A 15,362-nucleotide genomic window follows, 5' to 3' on the forward strand; every position below is an offset into this window, starting at 1 on the left:
CTGCTTTGCTTAGAGAATAAATGCCTAAGGTAAAAGATTATTACCAAATGTTGAATTTTTCTCATGCCCTTGTTGACAGTTAATAAACCATCAATAAGTTTATGGATTATAGTTACAAACAATAGCAGGATTTGACACACCTGAGTATACGATGTAAGTGCCATGATTTTATAAAAATAAAATTTATAAAATGAGATAAAATGTTTAATTTCAAACTTATCCATTTAGGTCTTATTTTTCTATTGCTGATAAAATTCAGAAAAAAAACGATTCTTTATTGGGAGACTAAATGAAAAGCCTGAAAAATTAAGATTGTTACAAAATTTAGTCACTTCTTATCAAAAATATACTTCTCTCTCATCATGTACACTACATTCAGGGATTAAATTTAGGAGTGACTTACTTTTTTTTTTTTTTTTTTGCCTAGATCCTTTTATTAAAACACACATTTAGGTTAGAATCATTTCCTAATTCATCTTTTTTTCTCCACATTTCGACATCCCAGAAAACAGAATGTGCCTTACAAATGATAGTATAATAGCTATTAGTCAGGCAGCAATAGTCATGGAGTTGTTACTTGCTCACATGTGAACTTGGTCATATCTGTGTATATGACTGTCATTTCAGTTGAATTAGGTACACTATTGGTGGTATGTGTGTGCTACTATACACCAAGCAATACATCTCAGAGCAAGAGACCTTGATAACTCCTTTGAACAGAACCATTTCAAAGCAACTGGAGTCCATGCATTGTGCAGGATTATGGTTAAAATTCAGATTAGGTAAAATACAGTAGTGAGCACTTAATAAACACATAACATCCTCTGAACACGCTGTAAGTAAATAAATGTTAAACAACAGCTATCATATATTTTCTTTAAAAAGAATCTTGAAAAAGAAAAAATAAACACACAAATACCATATTTGAGGGCTTCAGATGGTCACTTCTGGTTTACCAAACAATAATTTTAATATTAACATGTTAATATGACCATCAATTTGTGACAAATCAATCACAGGTCCGATCTTCTAAGGACCTGTGATTAAACTGAAGCAAAAGTGAAACTGAGTTTTGTCAAACAGAAGGGTATCAAAACTTGCAGGAGTGTGGGTCTGCAGTTAGGTAAAAAATAAATCTAGACATAAGTGTGGTAAGAGCACTCAGGAAATACAGCCTTACCAATAACTCTGAAAGCACAGAAGGTACTAGGTGGACGTATGCATATCAATAGCTCTGAAAGTGCTGAAGAGTTTGAATGTGAAGCTGTAGAAATTTCTTGATGATATCTCAATATTTTACTTTTTTGTTATTTTATATGTACATTCATTCAATATTTCACTTTTTTGTTATTTGATATGTATATGCAAGAGGGTTAAATAAAAATCTGTATTTAAAAACAACTAAAAGAGATCTCCAATAAATATGAAAATTTCAAGTAACAAAGCATTGTGTCATGTTTTATTGTGTTTTTCTTAATGGAACATAAAATAATGGTGATTCTTATAATTGATGGCACTTCAGATTTGGTAAAACTACAATTCTGAACATTTAGTGAATGACAAACATATAACATCCTCTGAAAAATCTGCAAGTAAATCAATCATTTTTAAACAATAGCTACCATGTATTTGTATCTTATCCTTGGGAAAAACTTTGGAAAAAAAAAAAAAACCACAAACACAAGTATCATAACTGAGGGTTGTGGACAATTTACTTCTAGTTTACCAATTTTTACATTGACATAAAGTAGCACAGACTAGTTATTTCATTAAAAAAAACACACACTGACAAATCTTTTCTCTATTACACTGTAGTACAAAGACTTTTCACTTATATGCTTACACCAATATAGAAACACATAACTTGAGATTCCAGCCAATTTTTATTTTCTTGAAACTTTATCATCTGTGTATTATCTAAGTTTTTCCATTTTCCTGCCTGCTTCTTGATGTCTGCATTTGGACCAATTATTGTTTCTCAGCATCACCAGTGTGTGGATAAAAAATAAGATGAAAAGTAAATTCAGTTCATTCGGTAATTTCAGTTTTGTTAGAAGGACTGACAGGAGATAATACAAGTAAAGTCTATAGTGAAATTATATGATTATTGATGAATTTCAATTATTACTACCACTTTCCCCACAGATAACTGAGTTTTGTGCGCATATGTATGTGTTTTCCTATGGAATGGAACATAAAGGAAAAATTTAAAGACACACAAACACATGTTCAAGTGTATAATACATATGTACTTTTAGTTTCATTTTGATAAAATTAATGAGATATGAATTTTATCATCAATTTCAGAGGTCTTTGTATCTAGTTATTTATCAACTAAAATAATCAATATATTGGGCACTCAGTGAATGTGTCAGCTGTGGATTTGTTTCTGAAAAAGTATTTCTACAGTATTCCTACACTACTCTGAACATCCTACAGTATGCCATTTTTATTATTCAAAATAGAATTACAGTTGAGGAGAGAAGTGTCAGTGAATACTTAGAACTTCACTGGATCAAAAGCCTCAAAAAAGATGGAAAAATTCTAAAGATATGCTTAGAAAATTACCTTTAAAACTATGTGAAAAAACAGTGCTCCACAAATCAATCATTATTAAAAACTAAAATACTGATACACATCCAAAAAATATCTATTTTCTCAACTTAGTCTTGAAATATTTTTCTTCAAAAATGATTTATATGTACTTCTGTGCTATTATTATTATTATGCTACAGGAATTACATTAACATAATTTTCATTAATTGAGTTCAGTGAAACAGCCTACAGAAAATACCTATCTCGGTAATGTTACTCAAAAAGGCAAAGTGTACAATATTTAAAATGTCTCTAAATCAAATTGCTTTTTAAACTGATTTCTAGAAAAATTTGTTCCCTGTAAGTTATCATATCTTCTACATCTTTGTAGATAAGCATTTCTTCAATGGACAACAACTTATAGCTATTCAGGCTGAATGCTGACTTGTTCTTAACAGCATTTAACATCTTTAGGGATGTTGTAACTGAATCACTCAAAGAAGAACAAACTGGGAAAATGCGTGCAGTCCACAAACTCAGACACGTCTTGTTACCAGAGAACAGTTCCTCTGTAACTTTAAGATTCCAAACATCTAAGCATGACAGGAAACAGACTCCAAAGAATTGAAGTAACTTTATATCTGACAATGTTTTCACACTCTTTTTCAAGTTGTCTTGCACTCCAAATGCCATAGTTGAATACTTTAAGCATCTATTCATCTTTAAACTTAAGGAACACACAAAAGAATGTGCAGGGAGGGCAGCTTTTGTTAGGATATAAGAACCACTAATAATGCAGTTTTCCCCAACTGAAACATCAGGCCCCAATCTAGAATACTCCACAACTGAGCCAGGTGCTACAGAACATCTTGAATCCAGTATGCTTTGAATGATACAGGATGTTTTGCAAGAGCATTCTGGTATATCTGGAAAGATACTAAAAGTTATGGACTGTAAGCCGAGCTCTGACTTTAAACTGTTATCTGAGGTAAAGTAAAACAAATATTCTTCGGTTGTTCCAATGTGATAAAATTTGGAGTTATTAAGAACAACAACATTTAGTGATGTTCCTTTAAGAAGATGAAATATTCTCTGCCTCATTTCTACCAACTCTGACCCTTCTTTAACGACATTTGATGTGTTTCTGGTGTACTCCACAGTTGCTCCAGGTCCTAAAGCCTGTAAAAAGTCACCATAGGCATCTATTTCACAGCCCAGTGTGCCTATTTTTTCATAAAAAGCAAGTAACATTTTTGCTGATTTATGATCCATATAAAATAGGCTATCTGTGTAGACATAGTCAGAGTCTACTTTAAGATCGGCGATGTCACCCCCAGCAAAGTCCTGTTGACAAAAAATTCCAGGTCTACACACAGCATTAAATTGATACATCTTTTCTATGCTGGGCTTATGAAGAAAACGATGGCAAGATCTGTATTCAAGGTCTCTATGTTTTAAATCATCAAAAGGATCTAAGACAAATACTCCATGTGTGGTACCTATTGTCAAAGTAGAAGGATGAGCTAAAGCGGTAAAGCCAGGTTTGTCAAACCTAATAAACTCAAATTCTCCAATACTATAAAGTTCAATATCATCTGCACAGGTTACCAAAATTCCAGGATTCATATGTAAGGGGAAATCAATGTACATGGCTAGTTTTAATTCTAGCATCTGATAAATGGGGTTACCAAGAGGTAAAGCAGTGAAAATTTTTCCCAGAGCACTTGCATTTGGAAGTCGTTGACTGTAGCCACCTATAAAATTAAAACAAAATAACCATTTAAAAATGTAGTATTGTTTATAAAATTTTCAAAACCCAGGGTTTAATAACCTGTAAGTTACAAATCAAAATATATTTAAAGATATTTAATATATACCATGTGTTACTATAAATCAGGAAAGAATAATGAAATCCAGATTAAAAATTCAAAGAGAAATTCTCTTGTTGCCATGTGATATAACACAATTTTAAAAAGTATAGGTCAGGAAAAAATTTAAGTATACCGTAGAATCTGTGAAATGTTTTGAATTACATGTATAACAAACAAGAAGGACCATGGTCCAAAACATGATGTTGTATCTACATTTTTTTTCTTTTTTTCTGAGATGAAGTCTTACTCTGTCACCCAGGCTGGAGAGTAGTGGCGCGATCTTGGCTCACCACAACCTCTGTGTCCCAGGTTCAAGTGATTCTCCTGTCTCAGCCTCCCAAGTAGCTGGGATTACAGGCGCCTGCCACTATGCCTGGCTAATTTTTGTCTTTTTAGTAGAGATGAAGTTTCACCATGTTGGCCAGGCTGGTCTCAAACTCCTGACCTCAGGTGATCTACCCGCCTCGGCCTCCCAAAGTGCTGGGATTACAGGCGTGAGTCACTGCGCCCAGACTGTATCTACATTTTAAACAACAAATTTCAACCATGTTTAGACTTCTAATTAAGAATCTACTTCACAGAAAATAAAATTATAGAAAACTAATATACTAATGCTAAAATACAGTCATTTGCTTCTTTACAACATTTCGCTCAAAGATGGACAGCATATATATAGGTTGTCCCACAAGATTATAATGGAGCTGAAAAATTCCTATTACCTAGTGATGTTGGAGCCATTGTAAAGTCCTAGCATAATGCACCACTCAAGTGTTTGTGGTGATGCTGGTATAAACAAACCTACTGTGCTGCCAGTTTACTAAACTATAGAACATAAAATTATGTACAGTATACAATACTTGGTAATAAATGACTATTTTACTGGTTTTTGTGTTTACTATACTATACTTTTCATTGTTATTTTAGAATAAATTCATATGATACATACCAAAAAAGGTTAAAAATACAATGGCCTCTGGCAGGTCCTTCAGCAGGTATTTCAGAAGGCAGCATTGTTACAGGAGATGACAGCTCCTGAACTCTAGTAGGACTACAGAGGTAGAAGACAGTGATACTGATGATCCTGACCCAGTGTAGGCCTAAGCCTACACTATTTTTGTGTCATCATTTCTAACCAAAAAGTTTAAAAGGTAAAAATAAAAACAACGGAATAAACCCTAATGATATAAAGAAAATATTTTTGTACGGCTGTACAGTGTTTGTGTTTTAAGCTGAGTGTTATTACAATAGAGTCAAAAAGTTAAAAAAATTAAGAAGTTTATAAAGTAAAAATGTTATAGTAAGCTAAGGTTAATTTATTACTGAAGATCAATAATACATGTAAAGCACTTGGCAGCACACAGTATATTGTTCAACAAAAGGCAGCTAATAACTTTCTATTTTTTCTTTTTCCAAAGACCAGTCAATAGTAAAGTTTAGTACTAAGAATTATCTATTTCCAAAAAACAAACAAACAAACAAACAAAAATCTATGCATTTCCTGGTATCTAAATTTTTACTAAACTGATAATAATAATTATTTTATTAAATAAAATTGTAAATTAGATTTTTTTTACACATTTTTAGTCTTCAAACCAGAACTTGGATGCTTTACTTTGACATCATCTTTACAAAGAATCATTGTTTTGTATGTAAATCATAAGAATGAGAAAGTGCTTTGGAAGCCATGTAGACAAACAATTCTAAAATACCTGTCCCTGGACTGGTGTCGGTTCATGACAGTTTTCATTAATCCCTTAACATACAGAGAAAAACAACAAAGGTTTTCATGTAACCAAAATTTTCCCACAACTAAATGTATTCAATTTAAAAAGCTATTCTTTATTGTGAGGCTATGTCCTTCCTACTTTTCTGTTTTAAAATGTCTTATTTTATGTGTGTGATTTCTCTCTTACATATTTACTTGTTCATTCCGTATACTGTCACATTTTCCTTTTATTTTTAAGCATTGTGGCCTCTGGCTACCAATAATCACACAAAAATGCAAGATAAAAAGTACTGGCAAAAGTCTAGTAATGACCGTGTTAAACCAGCCTTCCCTCAAAGCAAGAATCCCCATTAAGGGCGAAAGAGCATTAGGTAAAATAGCTAATGCATACTGGCTTAATACCTAGGTGATGGGGTTGATAGGTGCAGCAAACAACCATGGTACGCGTTTACCTATGCAACAAACCTGCACATGTACCCTGGAACTTAAAATGTAAATTAAATGTAAAAGAAAAATCCCCACTAAAGCATTCCTGAGAACTATTCATATTTGAATGAGTTGTCTTAGGAAAGTAATTTTCTATATACATACCCAAAAGAAAACAATATTCATAAAATGTTGACAATATATGTGATCTCCAATTTTATGAGTAAAATTTGTGAAAACCACTATACTACTTACAACCTAAAAAAAAAAATGAACATCATAAAATATTTGTTTTCAAAGCAGAATAACTTCAAAGTTTTTTTAGAAGAGAAGGAAAGTGTTTGCAAGACAGAAAAAAGTCTCTAAAGTATTAAAGGTGGAAGACTAAAAAGAAAATGTAAATTAGTAAAGTATAACATTACCAGAGTGAATCAATAGGATGATAAAAGAATTCCATTTATCTCCATATAGCTTTTCCAAACGTTGAAGGGCACAAAGTGTTGATCCTCCATTTCCTTAAAAACAAAGTTAAAAAAGCACAATTTATTTAATAGAAACCTACTAAAACTTTGTCATGATGGTAAATTTAGGTGTTATAAAACCTTGAGGATTTGCCTTTCAGTTATAATTAAATAGATGGACACCAAAGGTATTGGCAATAGAACAAAATTAAAAACGTCTCATAGCAAATAACCAATCAATAAATTAGCAACGAAACCCAGACAACAACCCTCAGTAATAAATGATGAGGTAATATTTTCCCCAAAATAGTAATTATAAGAAAGAAGAAATATATTACACAATCTGTAACATTAGAAGACTGATAAACATAAGCATTCATACAGAGTTACAAATCACAAAGCCCATTTAAATAATTCTCCCAAATGACACAATGAACAACACGAGTTAGAGTTCCTTTTGAAAAAAAGATTTTTAGAACTTGAATTCCCAAAAAAAAAATTAAATATAACTACCACACTAGTTATCTTGGGCCAGTTATCTAACTCTCAGTACCTCAGATTCTCATCTACGGAAATAATATCATGCCTGTAATCCCAGCACTTTGGGAGGCCAAGGCGGGTGGATGTTGAGGTTAGGGGATCGAGACCATTCTGGTTAACATGGTGAAACCCCGTCGTCTCTACTAAAACAAACAAACAAAAAATTAGCCGGTCGTGGTGGCAGGCGCCTGTAGTCCCAGCTACTTGGGAGGCTGAGGCAGGAGACTGGCATGAACCCAGGAGGCGGAGCTTGCAGTGAGCCAAGATCGCCACTGCACTCCAGTCTGGGCAACAGAGCAAGACTCCATTTCAAAAAAAAAAAAAAAAAGAAATAATAAGAGTACTGACCTCACAGTTGTAAGGATTAAAATAACATTGGCTAATTAGAATAATGCTAATGTCATTTACAGATATCCTATCTCTGGTATCAAGGGGCTTCAACTTTAAGTATCACATAGAAAATAGCCTTCAGAAAAACAGCATTTATTTCTATTTGCAATGGAAGGTCAAAGGGCAAAGTTGACCTAAACTAGGGTTTTCAAATATGTGTATTATGATTTAAGCCATGTGACAGTGTTCTTTTGCATTATGTCCTCAAAAGGCCAACAGTATTTTTTCCTACTACTTTGCTTTCTTCATGTAAACTGCTGGAGGAACTTTGGAGTGGAGAGGACCTTAAGAGCTCTACTGATAAGGTCCAAAGGAGTATTCCTATCTGAGTAGTGTAAATTTCATAAAAACTGATAAAATTATCTTTTAAGTAACATTCTGGAAGTTTTTCAAGGTAAGTCATAATGGGTAAGAACAGTTGCTATTCCTTTTATCTTTCTAAAAAAAGTGAATTTACGTTCAAATTTTAAAGTTTATAAAGCTGTGGGTAGAGATACGCAGCTTATACACTGTAAGTCACAGAAAAGCTTTTCTTCAATGATTATTCCGCTTAGGACCTACATTATAAATCTGACCATAAAGCACATACCAATTTTGGCTCCAGCAGGATCTACAAAAACGTGATACTGAACTCCAAGGGGTAACTCCTTTCTTTTCAGCTTTTCTGACAGCTGGTGGTTGTAAGCAAGTTCCTGTTTTTCATCAGCCGCTGTTATTGCAACTATGTCCCAGAATTCTCCAGGTGCTACCAGTTTGCCTATTTGGAAAAGGCAAGCAAATGACAAGAAAAATTATTAGAATTTTCTAGTTGCCACAGGTTTGCCTACTTAGAAAGAAGAAAAAGAAGGTAACATCTATTACCATCTTCCAAAATGTATCTTTGGCTTTTGAGAGTTAGGGAATAATCAGTGGTGCATTAGTATGATTCAAAATAGTTACAATGAGGACTGTTCACAAGTTCCTTTGTTTTCTCTCTTTTAGATCACTCCCTCCTTTTATGGTCTACAATACAATTTAATTATAAATGCTGAACGATACAATGTTTCTTGATTAAGAGAGCGACTTTTAACTTGCCAAAGACTATTGCCTCAATTCTTCAATAAGAAGAGGAGACAAACAAATCTCCAGTGTTGCAAATCAATTCTTACTTATCAGGGACACTTAGTGTTAGGTGACTGAGACAGACACAACCCAGGCCAGGAGCGGTGGCTCACGCCTGTAATCCCAGCACTTTGGGAGGCCGAGGCGGGCAGATCACGAGGTCAGGCGATGGAGACCATCCCAGCTAACACGGTGAAACCCTGTCTCTACTAAAAATAAAAAAATTAGTCGGGCGTGGTGGCGAGTGCCTGTAGTCCCAGCTACTTGGGAGGCTGAGGCAGGAGAATGGCGTGAACTCGGGAGGTGGAGCTTGCAGTGAGCCGAGATAGAGCCACTGCACTCCAGCCTGGGGGACAGACCGAGACTGCGTCTCAAAAAAAAAAAGAAAAGAAAAGACAACTCAAAGATCCATTCCATCAATGTTGCTGTTTATAAATGTGGGTACTTTATTTTCTATTACTTTAAGATAAACCATGCAAACTTACATAGGCTGTTAGAACATAAAATTCTGGATAACAGAAAGTCCCAACTCTCTGATGACATCTTTAAAAGACAGTCTGCACTTTTAGTAGACAGTTGGAATCTCTTTATTGGTAAACAAAATGATTTAGCGTTTTAATTAGTTAACAAACAGAACCTGTCAGCTAGAATCTAATAGTCCTGAATATTTTACTGTTATCCAAGTATTAGTCCCAGTATTTTTTAAGCAGTCACTGCATCAGTAACCACTTTTATTAGCCAGTTGTACGGGGATTAAGTGGCATAGCCAATTTTTTGATAACACATTTCTTCCTTTTAATTTTTAATCTATAATTCCTCCATGCTCTGTTACTCCCTCAACAAACGTTTACATTACAGAAGTAGATGAATGTAATGTAAACAGTGAAGTTTACATTAGGGGGTTGGGATCTACTCATAAAGGTCAAAATACTGTGCTTAATATCTTTTAGATTTATTTAAAGTAACTTTTATTAATGAGCTAATCAATGCATAACTTCACCAGATTTTCTTTCTTCTTCTTCCTCCGCCCTCATTTTAATATCTGTACTACTAAGAATAAGCAACAAGCATGTCAAGCAGGGACAGTGAAAAGAATAAATAAAAACTGAAAAGGATTATTAGCTAGCTACTCCTGGGGGGCGTCATAGGCCTGCAGATGAGAAGCAGACGGGAAGTGACAGTCCAACAAACTTCCTGGCACGCAAAAGCACCCTCCCTCTGCATTGCCCAGGAGAACTCGGATGCCTTCTCTGGTACCTCTCAGCTCGGAAAACCTCCGCAATTTTCGCTGGGTGGCTTCTCGCAGCGATACTTCCGGAGGGTCCCTAGCAGCTGCCATAGCCCCACCTTCCCTGAGACCGCGCTGCACAGCACGCATGCGCCCTGGGGTGCGGCGCGGTCCGGTTATTTCTGGCCCGCCCCCTCCGTGCGTCGCTCACGTAACCACGCCCCGGAGCGCCTTGGCTGGCTCCCGGAAAACCTGATGTGGTGAACCTGGATCTCGTCTTGTTTCTCTAGCAACGGTCTCAGGAGCAGATGGCCACCCAGCGATTTGTCTGACTGTGTTGGGTCTGGGCCACTTGTCTCCAACTCATAAGGGCTTGCGGCCCAGTTGACCCGGTGAGTGGTTCAGGTTGGGTTACAAAATTGTTAGAACCGACCCGCTAAGGATAAGGCAAAACTACAGTCTAGTTTCCCAACTTTCACATCGAAGGCGATTCGTCCTAACTGGTGATTTGTTTCAGCCTGGAGCAGTTCCCCAGGAGATCCTGATGGAAGATCTCCCCCATCTGTCCTTTCCCCCCCGCCACCCCAGGTCATCTGGAGCCATCTGCCCCCAACCCTGGGTCATGATATGTACACAGTCTGAGTATTTAAAATCTGTTCTTTTTAGGAACCTTAAGTTTGTGGTTCCTAGAGAGTGAGCCACCCCACCCCTCTGTTTTTTTCTTGGTAGGCTACACACGACAGCCTCTCAGATAGTGTCTTTGGAAATTGTATAAAATTCAGTCCGCAACCAGGCTCCAAATATTTTTGATATTTTGGTTTATTTTCTGTCATTCTTTTGTATATGCAGATTAATCTAGAATATTCAATAGCATTCTTAGAAATAAGTCGGTCTTTTTAGGTGTATTTTGGGTAGCTATGTAGAGGTGTTCCTGTTGTAGAACACCAGGTTTATTAGTTTTACAGAGCACTTCATCTTTACACAGAAGAAAACTGAATCAGAGAATAGTGACTTAGTCAAGCTATCACAATTAGTAATAAAAGATGTAAGAAATATATTTCAATCCCAAACCCAGAAATTGTGCTATTTCATCATACCGTTTGATTTTTTGAGAAGATTTGTCTGTATCAAGGTCTTCATTAGGTACGTAGGCATTCAGGGCACCATAAATTTACTTAGTTTTTCTTCTCAGACTTGTTATACAATCGTGTTCTAATAGTGGAAGCATGTGGATAAAATGGCAGATTAGATTACTCTTTCATAGTTTTGTCATTTAAAACTTTTCATTAATTAAAAAACGGTGTCTTACTGAAGAACATTTAGAAAATACAGAGACTTGAGTGAGAGTCTCTGTATTTTCTAAATGTTCTTCAGTAAGACACCGTTTTTTAACCAAAAGAGAAAGTAGCGAGAGAAGGTCAGAGAGGGAACAAAGGGCCATAGAAAGAATTTTGGGTTTTACTCGTAAGGGAAACAAAACCATTGCAGGGTTTTGAAGTGATGTGCCTTATGTTTAAAGAGATCACTCAGAGATACGAGAATAGATTATAATGGGGGATGAGGCAATGATAGAAGCAGGGAGACTTGCTTGGAGGCTACTGCAATAATGCAGGTGAGAGTTGGTGAAGGCTTGACCAGGATGGCAGCAGTGGGGATGGTGAGAAGTTGGTCAGATTCTGGATGTATTTTTAAGACAAAAACAATAAAATATGCTGATGGAATTAATGGGTGTGGACTGTAAGAGAAAAAGAGGAATCAAAATGACTGCCTTGGGATGGCCATCAATTAAGATGGGTAAGTTTCTGACTGAGGAAGATTGTTGGGGTAATAGAGTCCAGAATTTGATTTTGGACATGTGGAATAAACAGACATATGTGTGTGCAGTGAATACGTAAGGGAAGTTTGTGTGTGTATATGTCTGCATTATACATATGAGTCTAGAATTCAGGAAAGAGGTCTGGGCTGGAGATACAATTTTAAGAATTGTCAGCAAGAAGATAGAAATAATTTTAACTGTGGAACTAGGTGAGGTCCCAAGGGAATGAAGGTCAGCAGAGCCTGTATGTCTGGGGTCTGTACATTCTAATAAGGTGAAATAAACAAGAAGTAACCAAATAAAAAAATCCAGTGGTAACAGTTGTAAGGAGACAAACGGAGTGATGTGTTAGATTCTATCATTCAGAATATTAAATAGAGTATTTCTTGGATCTGGGATGGTGTCATACAGAATATTAAATAGAGTATTTCTTGGATCTGGGAAAGATGGCCATAGAAATGGGAAATTATTTTTTCTCAATATGACTATATCATGCAATCAAAATTTGCTGGAAATAAATATACCATATTATCGGCTATGGGTTCTGTTCTCTTTCTTTTCTCAAATTTTCGTTAATGTTAATTTTTAAGTAAAAAAACTAAAAAACACTGTATATAAGCCGGGCGCGGTGGCTCAAGCCTGTAATCCCAGCACTTTGGGAGGCCGAGACGGGCGGATCACGAGGTCAGGAGATCGAGACCATCCTGGCTAACACGGTGAAACCCCGTCTCTACTAAAAAATACAAAAAAACTAGCCGGGCGTGGTGGCGGGCGCCTGTAGTCCCAACTACTCGGGAGGCTGAGGCAGGAGAATGGCGTGAACCCGGGAGGCGGAGCTTGCAGTGAGCTGAGATCCGGCCACTGCACTCCAGCCTGGGCGACAGAGGGAGACTCCGTCTCAAAAAAAAAAAGAAAAAAACACTGTATATATGAGTAGGAGTATATTTCCATGGCAGTTGATTGTTGGGGGCCAAAAAAGTCTAGAGATTTTATTTAAGTTCATATTCAAAATAATAAAACAGTGCGATATGATTGTTTAACATCTTAAGCTACTAGAGTATTATTTTACTAGAGTATTCACCACAGAGTTTTTCCATTTATCAGAATATTTTCTGTTTATCAGAATATTATTTTACCAAAGTAAAATATATCAGTCCAGCCAAGCTGTAAGCCCATTAATTCTGCACAAATCGAACACACAGGAAATAATCTATTTAGTTTTGGATTCCACATTTTTAAAAAGACATTGAACATACTAGACTATAATAAATTGAAAAATTATATTCTATGGAGGCATTTGGGCTTTTTATTTCTTGGAGGATAGTAGAGAGTATCTGAAGAGCTGCCATAAGGAAGAATGAGATAGATTTTTTAAAATAACTTTATTGAGGTACAGGTTTAGAACATTTTCATCCCCCCATTAAAATGCCTTCTAACCCATTTACAGTTAATGCCAGTTACATTGTTTTTTTTATTTCTACAGACATAACTATGACTGTTGTGTGGAAATTATAGAGAAGCATGTTTTAATTTCCCCCCCTTCTTTATAGGAGGAAGTTGAAGCCAAATGAATAGGGTCCTGGATTATGTACTGTGGAGCTCATAGTGCATGCTGTGGTCAGGCCAACCTAGGACTGTACTAGTTTCCAGTCCTTGTGCTTCATGGCTGTGTTTAACCACTGTTTCCTCCTGCTACCCTTCCTGACATGCAACAAAAGCAAAAATTCTCTTTTTGCAGTTTGTTTTATTTGAATTTATTTACTCAGCTAGCCTGTTCTCAACTTATTTCTTAAATATTTTTTTTCTCACTATGCCCTGTTGGAGGAACCCTCATACCCCTCAACTTTCCGTAGTGCAAGGAAACATTGTCCCACCCTTGAACTTTTATTATACTTCCTCTCTTAGTATTTTGTGGAATTTTTTTTTTTCCAAATGGAGTTCCCCAGTAGTGTAATCATAATCTACTTTGTCCAAATACCAACATGAGGTTTCGGGGAGGGGAAAGGGACAGGGAGAGGGCAAGTACTTGAAGACTATAAATTAGTAGAGTCAAGAATTAAATTTTAATTAATGTAATACAATATTTATGGCACTTAAGAGAAAGGTATTAATGGGTTAATTTTAGGAGATACAAAATCTGTTCTGTGAAAACTAACCAAGGAGTGTTTTGGGCTAGAAGAAATATTTGTTGTGCTAATTTCCTTATTAAGAGGTTATGATTTTTGTGCAGATTATTTTCTGTGAATGTTTTTATTAATTTTGACTGTTTAATATCCATCTTCTGGCTCACCACCTTTTAGTTTTTTAGGTTTATGCTTTTGCAGTTTCCAAATTGGAATAAAAATACAAACTGAAAAATGGTGTCTCACAAAAGCTTTTTTTCTGAACAGAAGTATGTAACTTTCTAAAATTTAAAAAGCCAATACATTTAAATAAAAAAGTTATAATTACAAATGAATTCTGATTCCTTGTTCTGAATGACTTTTCATGTCATTTGAAAACATACAGAATATGCCATGAAAATATGTTTTGTGCTATCAAGGTTATTTATATTAACTTAAAAATGCACTGTATTCTGTGTTCATTTTCCAGGACACATGTACTGGTCTGACTGTTCTACTAGACTCTCCCCTTCTTAACTTTTAAAATATATTTTTTCTGTGATATAAAATCATGGCAATTCTTTTATATTTTTAGAGACAGGATTTTTATTTTTAGAGACAACCTTTCACCCAGGCTGGAGTGCAGTGGCAGATCATAGCTCACTCCTGGACTCATTCATTCTCTTGTGTTGCCCTCTCAAAGTTCTGGGATTATACGGGCATGAGTCACTGCACTGGCCTATGACAATTCTTTATTAAAATAGTCATTACTTAACAAATCTGTTATCAAAATAAAGAGTATTTTAAAGATATAATTTCTTTATTTTGTTAATAGAGAAGAGGTTAATATATTGCAGACATTCTAAACTAAAAATAAAGTTTGTAATCACAATATGTATAAAATATTACCGATTAGAATCCTTACAATTAGATTTTCTAAAAACTGAAGCTTTTAATTTTTTTTTTATGATTTGATTTTATATGCAGATATCTTTTTTTTTTTTTTTTTTTTGAGACGGAGTCTCGCTCTGTCCCCAGGCTGGAGTACAGTGGCGTGATCTCGGCTCACTGCAAGCTCCACCTCCCAGGGGTTCACGCCATTCTCCTGCCTCAGCCTCCTGAGCAGCTGGGACTACAGGCGCCCGCCACTGTGCCCAGCTAAATTT

At 35.6% G+C, this 15,362-nt stretch overlaps 2 protein-coding genes across 2 annotated transcripts in view; one reads left to right on the forward strand and one right to left on the reverse strand.

Moving 5' to 3' along the window:
* Nucleotides 1–403: 403 nt before the first annotated feature.
* LOC105482650 (fucose-1-phosphate guanylyltransferase) lies at nt 404–10,439 on the reverse strand. Its single transcript, XM_011742858.3, has 4 exons — nt 10,308–10,439; nt 8,539–8,706; nt 6,981–7,073; nt 404–4,289 (listed from the first exon to the last, which is right to left on the reverse strand). The coding sequence occupies exons 1-4, from the start codon at nt 10,426–10,428 to the stop codon at nt 2,848–2,850; spliced, it is 1,824 nt and encodes a 607-aa protein (XP_011741160.1). The 5' UTR covers nt 10,429–10,439; the 3' UTR covers nt 404–2,847.
* Nucleotides 10,440–10,463: 24 nt separating this feature from the next.
* LOC105482646 (leucine rich repeats and IQ motif containing 3) overlaps nt 10,464–15,362 on the forward strand; it is a 174,702-nt gene continuing 169,803 nt past the window's right edge. The window contains exon 1 of the mRNA XM_011742847.2: nt 10,464–10,670. The gene's annotated coding sequence lies outside the window, so the exon portion shown is untranslated. The remainder of the gene's footprint in view (nt 10,671–15,362) is intronic.

Source organism: Macaca nemestrina, chromosome 1, assembly GCF_043159975.1.
Source record: "Macaca nemestrina isolate mMacNem1 chromosome 1, mMacNem.hap1, whole genome shotgun sequence".
Taxonomy (NCBI): Eukaryota; Metazoa; Chordata; class Mammalia; order Primates; family Cercopithecidae; genus Macaca; species Macaca nemestrina.

Bases quoted from the DNA above. Each gene is read 5' to 3' on its own strand.
- LOC105482650 (XM_011742858.3), bottom strand. From the start codon at position 10,428: ATGCGTGCTGTGCAGCGCGGTCTCAGGGAAGGTGGGGCTATGGCAGCT. The intron at 8,707-10,307 runs GTACCAGAGAAG...TTTTCCAAATAG, and splicing joins GAGGTTTTCCGAGCTGAGAG to GCAAACTGGTAGCACCTGGA. The intron at 7,074-8,538 runs GTATGTGCTTTA...TTTGTTTTTAAG, and splicing joins TCCTGCTGGAGCCAAAATTG to GAAATGGAGGATCAACACTT.